Below are 11,576 nucleotides of genomic sequence, written 5' to 3'. Positions count from 1 at the left end.
GTCCTAATATGGTGTCCAACCTGAGGCCGGGCCGCACCATTGCATGACTATGAGGGAAGAAGGCGGCAAAGACGACAAGATGGCCAGAGTCGCAAGCAAGAGCTCCATGGGTAACGGGAGAAGCTTGAGTAGTGACTCTACACTTCAGGAGCCTAAAACTACCAAGACAGTCCTAGGGGGAAAACTTCCGAGGGGCCAAATGTTCTTAGCCTCCTCTTCCCCCGCTCGGAGCGTTTATGGTACAGTCCAGACGTCCGGGCGGAGACTGCGGCTGCGCTTCTCGCGAAAGGGAAGGCGGCGCGGGACTGGCCACTTCCGCACTTCCGCTTTCCGGCCCAGCCAGCGCCCGCGATGGTGAGAGACGGGTCCCAGGCCAGGGACCCCCGCTGTTCTGTTTCAAGGATCTGGGTCTGGGAGAGATGCGGCTTTGCAGCGGAGAGGCTCTGGGCCGAGGGATGCAGGGGGTGTGGGCATCCTGAGGCTGGGAGAAAGAGGGCGGGGCGGGGCCGAGGTGAGGAAGGGGCGAGCGGGGGACGCCCTTGTAAGAAGCAGGCCTTGCGGCTGCATAGTCTGGTCTTTGAAGCAGGTGGGGGATACTCAGGCATGGAGGAGGCCGGAAGTGGGCTCCCCTAGGTTCGTGGTAGCGCCTCGAAGGCACGTAGTAAGACTCAGCCCGTAGTAGGGCCGCAGAGGCACGTAGTAGGGCCACCTCCCCACCCAGAGTAGACCTTCACTAAATACACTCCCCTGTTCTGTCTTGCCCGCTTGACCCCACAGTTCTCTCAGGGGAACTCCCACACTAGCTTATCCCCCTCTTCATGTTGCCACAGCCTTGCTTCTGCCTCACCGAAGGGTCTCTTTTATGCCGCTTGTACGCAGACCCCTTCCTGGTCAGAACTCAACCGTATCAGCTTTACTGTAGAATATAAGCTCTCATACTGCTGACTCCTCCCTTCCAGGAAATCCTCTTGATAACTGTGGGTGTTCCTGGCAATTGAGACTTTGGCTCACTACCTTCCTCTTCTTTGCACTCTCTCTGGTGATACCTATTTAATGTACAGGTTTTCGTGACCACGTGATTTATGGTGACTCCTAAATCTACCTTCCTAGCTCTCTTTCACCTGGATATCTTGAAGACACCTTGAAATTAGACCTCTGGATCAAAACTCATCTTCTCTCCCTAAACTTGCTCGTCCTCTTGTGTTACTTATTCCGCCTTTGTGTTCTCTTATGTCAGCTAGAAGGCTGGGGTATTCTTTTGTTTTAATTTAGGCCATGCCTCTTGATTTTTTAAACATCACACTTGTTGAGGTATTACACGAGAATGTGTCTGTTCTATTTTTGAAAGGGCAGGCATCACAGGGCTGGCCACCTAAAATGTACCTTTTTCAGATTTGCTGTCTGAATTTTGAGAGATAATCTTGCTTGTCCTGCATTGCCCCAGGCCAAGCCCTCATTACCCTCCTTAAATAACCTTCTTTGCCTGCTCTCTCACTTCCCTCTCCTCCAGTCCATTATCCACAGAGTTGCCATGCAACTGTAGTCGTGTGTAACTTCCTCCTCAGAAAGCCCCAGCAGTTCCTTACCACCTTAAAAGAAGAGCTAAACTCAGTAGCCTGGCATGTGAGATTCCCCATGAATCTCTAGGCTACCACTGCAGCCTCATCCATTGAATCTAAAATGCTTCCCGGCAACACTGTACTCGTTACTACTTCTGGAACTCTTAACTGCCCTTTTTTGTTATTCTGATCTTGCTTAAGTTATTTTTTCATTCATTCACTTATTTTACGGAAACTGAGTAAGGCAGTGTATATGTAAGGTGCTGACTGAGCTAGGTGCAGGGTATATAAATTTGAATAAAATAGACATGGTCTGTTGACCATGGAGCTTACAGTTTAGTGAAGGAGAAAATTACTTTATTAAAGATATATAAAGGATGTAAAGGGTGTGTCATTGTAAATTATAGTAAGTGCTACGAAGAGCGAAGTCAGGAAAGGCCTCTCTGAGGAAGGAGGAGGCCTTCCCTGAATAAGCCAAGATCTGAAGGATGACTTAGGCAAAGAAGGGGGAGAAAAGCCTGCAGATAGATGGTTTGGCATGTGTGAAGGCCTGAGGTGAGAAAGAACTTGTAATATGAGGAACTGAAGATAGGCCAGTGTAGCTAGATGCCGCTGCCTCTATTGGGAATGTCATTCTACTTTTTATCATTGTGAAGTCCTCCTAATCTTATTTCCATCTTCAAATCAAAACCAGTTTCTTTTGCAAATAAAATTTGTAAATCTGTTTTACATTTTACCCATTATATCATAGTTACTTTCTCTGTTTTCCTGACCTAGTTGAGCTGTTTTAAGGATAGAGAAGGTCTTAATCATCTTTGAATTCCCAGCCCCTAGCGTGCCTGGCCCACTGTAGATTTATACATTTGTTGGCTCAAAAGGTAGATTGAAGACAGTCATTAACCTGTATGCTTCTAGACCAGAGTTTCTCAACTTCAGCACTATTTGGGCCTGAATAATTCTTTGTTGTGCATTGTAGGATATTTAGCAGTATGCCTGACTTCTGTCTACTCAATGCCAGAAACCCCTACCCCACCCCAAGTTGTGAAAATGAAAAATGTCTTGACATTGCCAAATGTCCCCTGGCAGGCAAAATGGTCCCCTGTTGAGAACCACTGTACTAAACCTAGAATGAAAGGCACCTTGAAGGCCTAGTCTATTCTGTTTACTGTAGTATCTGAGAGTCAGGGACCCTGAGTACTGCCTGGCTCCTGTGTAGCTGGACTAGGGGACCAGTGGGTTTGGTGAGACAGATTCTGATCCTCTGTTGGCGTTTTTCCTACAGACTGCCACTCTCCGTCCCTACTTGAGTGCCGTGCGGGCCACACTGCAGGCTGCCCTCTGCCTGGAGAATTTCTCCTCCCAGGTGGTGGAACGACACAACAAGCCGGAGGTGGAAGTCAGGTAGGGAAGGTAAAGGGGTGGGGTTGATGGGTGCAGCAGCCAGAGATGACTGTGTGCCATGAATAACTTCCATCCTGGAGTTGTCAGTACAACTACAGTTCACATTTTTTGTCTTGCTGCCAGATGAACAGTGGTTCCCAATTTGAAGTTCAGAAAATAGGGTCAGTGGGTTGGCAGGACAAAACTCAGGGGAGAAGCTGCTCTGGGGTCAAGATTGCTTGACCCAAGGTGTGACTTCTCAGCGTAGGGCCATTTGGGAATTATCCCCCATGGAGTCAGTGAGCCCTCTGGCAGTTTAAGGAGAAGACTAAGAATTTAGTTACCTGAGATGCCATCTCTATTCTTTTCTAATTTAAAGATCAAGGATTCCTCCCACACCCACCCCCGCCAAAAAAAAAAAACAAAAAAAACTGGACTCTTCCATCATCTACTTCAAATATTCCGTACTTGGGATAATTTTCTCTTATGTAATTTATGTTTTGTAAATAAATTATTCTTTTTCCCCTTTAAAATTTAATCTGGGACATGTACAACTGAGATAAGCAGTGTTACCACACTAAGTTGATATGATTTGAATTTAAGAAAACTGACAAATGTTAGGGTGTGCTCTGTTATGCTACTTAACATATATGGTTTCCAATAGGCATTTGTAAAGGATAATAGCTCCCAGAGAGCACCACCATAGTTAACTACCAACTATCATCACAGGGATCCAGGGACATCAAAATGGGAACTGAGCTGAGAGGGATCTTAATGCTGAACAAGTGAATCCTTCTGGATTGATCATTAAAGGAGGCCAGACTGTTCGACTTTAGCTTGTCCTTATCTCTAAGGCAGGCTCTCTCCTCATTCCCTAAACAGTGTATGGGTTTGCTCATGGTTATGAAAATAAGAGCTGTCATTTGTAAAGCTCCTACAATGTGCCAGGCACACTGTTAGACACTTGACCCTTTTTGATCTCTCTCAGTCCTCAGCAGTGAAATAGGAATCAGAGTCATTTTACAAATGAGGAAGTTGAGATTCCAACAGGGTAACTTGCCCAAGGAAAGTAACAGAGGAGGCTGGATTTCAATACATTTTCGCCCTGACTCCAGAGCCTGTGCTCTTTCTGCTGGAGAACATCCTTGCTGGCCCCCATCTTGGAGCACCCCTGCTTGTGAGTCTCCTATTCCTTGGACTCTATGGTCCCAGATAGTGATTCTAGGACCTGCTGTGGGGTCTCCTTGACCACTCTGTTCTTTTATAGTACAGGGGCCTCTGTGATTTTGTGTTTTCAGGAGTAGCAAAGAGCTCCTGCTACAGCCTGTGACCATCAGCAGGAATGAGAAGGAAAAGGTTCTGATTGAAGGCTCCATCAACTCTGTCCGGGTCAGCATTGCTGTGAAACAGGTGAGCTCACCACAGATCCCCTGCCTCACCGGGAGGCCAGGGGCCCCCATGTGAGAGATCAGCATGCCAGATTCAGGGTGCAAAGAAACCCAGGTTCTATTACCAGGAAATGATTTGCCAAACTCATCAGCTTGGTAGAATAAAGAGAGATCAGCCCCATCTTCTAGGCCTTGCTCTGGATTAGAAGGCAGGAAATGTAGCAGCCAAGGCTACAGGCCATTTTGGTGTCAGGTCACAAAACTTTTCCTAAGGAACGAAGGATAAGTCCAGTTCAGAAAAATAAGCAGTAACAGTATCAATTTGATAGCCATAAACTCCAAAAGTGAGATTTAGGGTAAAAATATGAAGTGTAATTTCTTTTTCTTTATCTTATTTTTTTTGTTAACAATATTTCCTTGTGATCTGTTGAAGTCAATCGATATATATTTTTTTAATTAATTAATTTATTTATTTTTGCTGTGTTTTGTCTTCGTTTCTGTGCGAGGGCTTTCTCTAGCTGTGGGAAGCGGGGGCCACTCTTCTTCGCGGTGCACGGGCTTCTCGTTGTGGTGATTCCTCTTGTTGCGGAGCATAGGCTCTAGGCACGCAGGCTTCAGTAGTTGTGGCGTACGGGCGTAGTTGATCCGCAGCATGTGGGATCTTCCCGGACCAGGGCTCGAACCCATGTCCCGTGCGTTTGCAGGCAGATTCTTACCACTGCGCCACCAGGGGAGTCCCAGGAAATGTAATTTCTTATGTTTCCTCTGTGTTTCACAAATGTCTGATACTCCCACTACCACCATAATTTATGCCATATTTATCGACCACTTGGATACTTCTTTACTTAATTTCTTTCAATTAACTTATTGTCTTTTTAAAAAATTTTTAATTTATTATTTATTTATTTATTTCTTCTTGGCTATGTTGGGTCTTTGCTGCTGCAAATGGGCTTTGTTTAGTTGCCACAAGTGGAGGCTGCTCTTCATTGCAGTACGTGGGCTCTAGGTGCTCAGGCTTCAGTAGTTGTGGCATGTGGGCTCAGTAGTTGTGGCTCGTGGGCTCTAGAGCGCAGGCTCAGTAGTTGTGGCACACGGGCTTAGTTCTTCCGTGGCATGTGGGATCTTCCCGGACCAGGGCTCGAACCCATGTCCCCTGCATTGACAGGCAGATTCTTAACCACTGCGCCACCAGGGAAGCCCAACTTATTTTCTCCTACTTAAATTTTTTTGAAAAATAAACTTTGTGCCACAAATGGAAAAACAATACCACTTGCCAAATTGAGGACAACTCTAAAAAACAAGCACATTGAAAACAAAACAAGGTTATTAAGTTCAGACTAGACACTTTTGCCTATAGAAAGCTCTAACCCAAGGACCTGCTCTCTTTGTTGAAAGGGGAGATTAACAAGTGTTGGGGGCTGTTAAGGGTGTGTCTGCCCTGTGCAGCAAAATTTTTCCTTCAGAAAGGTTGAGAGTTCATCAGGGAGAAACTTTGGGGATTGTTTGATGTTCATTGTTACTAAAGTGGAGACCACCTAAGGTTATCTCTGATATTCTTCACAGTATGTATCACAGACTGGAAAATGTAGCACTAGTGAAATAAGAAAGGAAAGGGTAGTTTTGAATATAGATGTGGACTCTGGAAGGAACAGATAAAAGGTTTGGGTTTGCCAGGACTTCCCTGGCGGTCCAGTGGTTAACACTGTGCACTTCTACTGCAGGGGGCACAGGTTTGATCCCTGGTCGGGGAACTCTGCATGCCATGCAGTGTGGCCAAAAAATAAAAATTAAAAGAAGATTTGGGCTTGCCAGAATTACTTTTCTGGAATGGGTGAAAGCAAGATCATGATAACGTCCCATTAGTTGGAGGGCTCTAATGTAGTAGACCCTCTTTTCAGTTGGCAACCAGTTACCCCACGATTCAGAGTTCAGGTAGTGGTGTTCCAATACCCAACCCCACTACCTCCAGCGAACCTGGGAGAAATCGCAGTCAGAAGACCAGGCTCCAGATTTCTGTTGGCCTAGAGTGTCAGCTTTAGGGAAACACATTTCTCCTTTGCTCTCACCAGGCTGATGAGATCGAGAAGATTTTATGTCACAAGTTCATGCGCTTCTTTAGTTCTCAAGATATAGTCCATATTAACAAAAGTAAAGCAGAGGACTTCCGCTTTCCGGCCCAGCCAGCGCCGGCGATGACTGCCACTCTCCGTCCCTACCTGAGTGCCGTGCGGGCCACACTGCAGGCTGCCCTCTGCCTGGAGAATTCTCCTCCCAGGTGGTGGAACGACACCACAAGCCAGAAGTGGAAGTCAGGAGTAGCAAAGAGCTCCTGCTACAGCCTTTGACCATCAGCAGGAATGAGAAGGAAAAGGTTCTGACTGAAGGCTCCATCAACTCTGTCCCCGTCAGCATTGCTGTGAACCAGGCTGATGAGATCGAGAAGATTTTATGTCACAAGTTCATGCGCTTCATGATGATGAGAGCAGAGAACTTCTTTATCCTCCGAAGGAAACCAGTGGAGGTGAGACTGTGTGATCCATGTGTTTGTGATACCCAGAATTCTACTACCAAGTCAACTGTCACTGGCCTGGGATTGTTTCTAGAACAGGGATTGCTGCTCCCCCAGCTGTAGGGCACCCACAGCCTTAGTTGAGAGTTGGCGTTCATTTCGGCTATTGTGGAAATAAGGGGAATCAGCTTAGGAGGCTGGGTCTACCTCAACCACGGAAAAGGCAAAAGAGATGAGATGCGTTGTGTACCTTCCCAGAGCCTATAGTCTAGCGGCAGCAAGGGCATGATGAATCAGAAATCTGAACTCTGCCACCAACTGCATCATAGTCTCAAGGCCACAGTTGACATTGCGTCAGTTGTTGCCTGACTTTGTACTTGAGACCTCTCTACAGACTCCCTGCCAGATCGACTCTCTGCCAGTGACTAAGCGACTACCACACAGAGCAGCAAACACCGTCGTCAGACGCATTAGACACGTCGGCCAAGCTTGTCCTCATCCTGAGCTAAAATCTCTCCTGGTCCTAGATCTAACCTCCAGGGCCACCCAGAATAAATAAAATTGCTCTTCTACACACAGCCCATCTGAGAGTTAAAGACCTCAGTCCCATCCTTCTCCCACAGCATCTTCGCTTCTCTCTGGACTAGATGTTCCTTTTGTTTGATGAGATTCTTCTTTGACAAGATTTCCAGTCCCTTCACTCTCCCCTGACTCATTCTGAATGCAACCGTCTGTGCCACAGATAGTCTGCCAGAGATGTCTGATAGACACAAAATTCTCAACTGGGTTTAGTTGATCCAACTGTTGGTTCCTTGGATCCAACATACACACGCCACCAGAGAAGGTGGGCTGCTGCCTGAAGGGCATGTAGCTTGGGAGAGGGTCACACGCAGCTGGAAGCATGTGGCTAAGTGGACGTAGAGGGCATGGCCAGCTCAGCGCCTCCAGGATGCTGATTGTCTCCTGTTTCCTCTCTCCCTGCTCCCCGCCGTCTTCCTTCCCTAGGGATATGACATCAGTTTTCTGATCACCAACTTCCACACAGAGCAGATGTATAAACACAAGTTGGTGGACTTTGTGATCCACTTCATGGAAGAAATCGACAAGGAGATCAGTGAGATGAAGCTGTCGGTCAATGCCCGTGCGCGCATTGTGGCCGAGGAGTTCCTCAAGAATGTAAGTGTAGGGGCCTTCCTGGTTTGCTTCCAGAAGTAGAAAGACCTGTGGGTCGTGCTGAGAACTTAGCCTCTGGTGGGAAAGTGGTGCCAACCGTGCGTGAATATTTCCTGAGGCCTCTAGGAGCTCTGGTGGGCTGCAGGTCAGCCCGATGCTTTGGGGCGGGAGGGCCCGTGCTTCATGTTGGAGAGCTGCAGGGCATTTTCCATCTCCGGGTCCTGGGGGATGCCTCTCTTAGTCGCTCATTTCTACATCTCAAAATGTACACAGTCCTTCCCTGTATCTAGTTCAATCCCCAAGTGAGGCAAGTTAAATCCACATGTGAATTTTCTAGGAGTATAGGGCAGTTAATCAGAGTATAATTCCAGTTCTCAAACAGACTGGAATAGTTTCCTTCGGCATCTGCTTCTCAGGCTTAAAGTCATGATTTCTTCAGCCTGTTTTCCATCATTTTCATGGCTTAAGTCCTACAGATCCCTCTTTAGTTGTTTGTGCCGTCGTGATGGAAAGGACTACAGCCCTATGAGGAGGACGAATTGTTTACGCCGATGAAGTGATGACACAGTTGTTTTTTAGTCATTCACGACCTGCCTTCTTTTTTTTTTTTCTTTTTCCAAACAATCCTTGGTTTGTTGTTATGTTCCGCTCAGAGTCAACTGTGATCCCCAGGTGGTAGAATTAGTGTTTACTCCTACCAGTGCATACAGATCCAGCCCAGGAGGAGCTCAGATTCCTGAAAATGGATATTACACCCACTTCCCCTGGGCTTTAATTATACTGAGGACAGCCAGTGTACAAAGTAGCTGTACTGTGCACCCAGGGGAACACGCTTGTTCAGGTCACACAGGCCGCAGAGTCAGGCCCCCCTCTGTGTGAGTCCGGCTCCACTGCTTCCTCGGGCACGTTACAGAACCTCTCGACTAAGCCTCAGTTTCCTCGGCTATGAAGTGAGACTTAATTAATACGTACCTTTCAGTGTGGTTGAGCATTAATGAGGAAATGTGTACAAAGCATATCACCTGGTGCATAGTAAGCTTCCCCTGTATTGTAGCACAAGGTTATATGGCCAGGGCACTGGGAGGCCTCTAAATTCAACTGAAGAAAAATAGTTCTTGTCCCAATTTAGTATTTGGGTCATTCATTCAAGAGTCATTTAGTTGTTAGAGTAATTACGTTTCTGTGGTAATACAGCTAAAAAAGTACATTCAAGTATCTAATACCTAAAACAGTCTTTGAATCAGGTGTCATCCCCGTTTCGTAGATGAATTGTCTGGGCTCTGGAAGTTAAGTCATACGTCCAAGGTGCCTCAGCCAGTAAGTGAAGGAACCAGGAACTGGAGTTTTCAGACTCAGAGATCTGAGATAGTATTATGGCATCAGGTGCATGTAAGGGTCGGGCCGGTAATGTACATGAGTGAGGCGGGCTATGTGGGGACCTGGTGAGCACATGCCTCACCTGAAGAGGATCACCTCCACACAGCTCTGGCCGTCCGTGGCTTCATCGAGAGAATCTCAAAATCTGCATCTTTGTGCAGTGTACTATATTTCCAAGGTTGGCTAATTCATATTCATATTGACTAATTCATATTCTTTTAAACCATGGGCCAAACAGTGCTCATCTTTGGGCTGAGTTCAGCCCGTGGGCCATTGGTCCACAATCTCTGGTCTATAAAATGTCCAGGGCTGTTCTAGGCACCATGGGAGATATTTGAGTTTAGAAAGCATTTCAAGGGTCTGTCTTACTTGGAGGACCACCCAGAGCTTGACACAGAGTACCAGATCCTGGGTCCCTCTCTGAATCCCCAAGCATTTGCATGTGAGCCCCCACTTCTAAAGAAGGCAACCTCAGTTCAGCAAACAAGGCACCGTGACAGGGCTTTTTGGCAGCCTTTGTGGCACGGTCAAGGGGAGCTGCGGAAAAACCCACGTCACCCTTAATTTTTCTGCCTTGTCCAGTGCTAGGTTTTAGGGCCAGTGCCCCAAAGGTCAGTGCTGAATGCTGGCTAAATTAGAGTGTGTCCACAGGGTGTCCTGAGACCCAACCCTGCCCTGCAGAGATCTGACTACAGCTGCAGCTCTCAAATCAGCCCACCTCCCCAGAGCAGGCCTGCGAGGATACAGTAATAACCATCATTCACCGCCTCTTGGTTCTCTTGACAGTTTTAAAGCATCTGGCTGGATCTCGTGGCCTTCCCCCTCAGACTCCCCCGTGTCTCTGCGAAGGCGTCCTGGAGTTACTCCCCAGAGCAGCGGCGGCGACGGCAGCGGCAGCGGAGGGGAGCTGGGTGTCGGGGTGGGCATTAGATGTGGGAGGGGGGTTGTGCTTGCTAGCTGGGCAGCAAAGCAGCAGTGGACCTGCCCCAAGGCCACATGTGCCTGGTCAGGCTGGCTTCTGATGTTCAGTCCCCTGGGCCGGGACAGATTTTTTTTAACGTCTTGAAACTTAAAACTCTGTGCTTGTAGGAGACTGTAACCTTTTTGTCTTTTTTTTTTTTTTTTTTTTTTTTTTTTAAACAAACAACCTCCACCTCCAGTGGCTGTGACTGGTCCCAGTGATTGTACCTTATTGGTCGCTGTGGGTCTGGGCGGGCCTGGAGCCAGAAGGCGACTACTGTTCCTCCCTGGAGCCACCCCAGGTGGGGAGGGAGGGAAGTTTCAGACTCCAGTTCCTCTCGTTCTCTTATTTCCTTGGGCCAGTAGAAGCGGTGGAGACCCTCTGCCAGCTTCCTGAGCTCTGCCTGAAGATGGCCACCCAGCGCTGGTTGGGGACAAGGGCTGAACTGGTGGCCACCAGCCACACCTAGGAGCTGGGGCCTGAAAGCTAGGCAACCTCTGGCCGCAGGGGCCTCTTCGTGCGCTCCCAGCTGAGGGGGCCGCTGTTTCGCCTTGTCTTTCAGTGCAGTGCCTGTGCTAGAGGTGGAGAGGTGAGTCCTCCAGAGCTTCCCGGCCGGGGCCTCCTGCCTGCTCTGGCTCCTCTGCTCCCATGCTCGCTGTACCTTTTCTTATTCTGGTGGATCCTCCCTCCCCTAATTAAAGTCTCTTTTTGCCCCTCTGGGGGTGCATGAGGTCTGTGCTCTCTGTGTATACGTGAAAAGAGAGGAGGTGAGGCTTTTTCTTCCCTAAAACCATCTGGCTGGCACTTGGGCCTGGGGGTCCCCACCAGAGACAGTTTCGTGATTGGCCCCTGGTGTTAGTCCTGCTGAGGGCCCTAACCCAAGGGACCTCCATTGCAGTCCAGGCTCCACCCATTTCTGAAACTGCTCTCTCTGCCTATATAGAGCTTTGGTCCTTTTCACATAAGGAGCTCATTTGGGCTAGAAGGTAACCTCAGAGAAATAATGATCCCATTTCATGGCTAAGGAAACTGAGGTTCCATGAGATGCAGCAGCCTGCCCCAAATCTCCCAGCTAGTGAGCAAGAGGGTAGAGTTCAAATCCAAGATTTCTGCCTTTACCTGTGCTAAGACAGTAATCACTAGCCACGTGTGTCTAATTGTTACAGTTAAAAAAGTTTCAAATCTACTGTCTCAGTCCTACCAGTGCTCAATAGCTACAAGTTGCTGAT

The 11,576-nt window shown here is 47.9% G+C and overlaps 1 protein-coding gene across 1 annotated transcript; it reads left to right on the top strand.

Moving 5' to 3' along the window:
- Positions 1-158: 158 nt before the first annotated feature.
- On the top strand, positions 159-11,079 carry ARPC4 (actin related protein 2/3 complex subunit 4). Its single transcript, XM_055079640.1, has 6 exons — positions 159-354; positions 2,842-2,960; positions 4,238-4,349; positions 6,753-6,848; positions 7,842-8,012; positions 10,173-11,079. Exons 1-6 carry the CDS (start codon positions 352-354, stop codon positions 10,176-10,178), a joined length of 507 nt encoding a protein of 168 aa, XP_054935615.1. The 5' UTR covers positions 159-351; the 3' UTR covers positions 10,179-11,079.
- The last annotated feature ends 497 nt before the right edge of the window (positions 11,080-11,576 follow it).

Source organism: Physeter macrocephalus, chromosome 18, assembly GCF_002837175.3.
Source record: "Physeter macrocephalus isolate SW-GA chromosome 18, ASM283717v5, whole genome shotgun sequence".
NCBI classification, from domain to species: domain Eukaryota; kingdom Metazoa; phylum Chordata; class Mammalia; order Artiodactyla; family Physeteridae; genus Physeter; species Physeter macrocephalus.
The sequence above is the reverse complement of the archived record's forward strand: the minus strand, read 5'-3'. Positions and strand labels throughout refer to the sequence as shown.

Bases quoted from the DNA above. Each gene is read 5' to 3' on its own strand.
- ARPC4 (XM_055079640.1), top strand. The intron at 4,350-6,752 runs GTGAGCTCACCA...GCTGTGAACCAG, and splicing joins TCAGCATTGCTGTGAAACAG to GCTGATGAGATCGAGAAGAT. The intron at 6,849-7,841 runs GTGAGACTGTGT...TTCCTTCCCTAG, and splicing joins TCCGAAGGAAACCAGTGGAG to GGATATGACATCAGTTTTCT.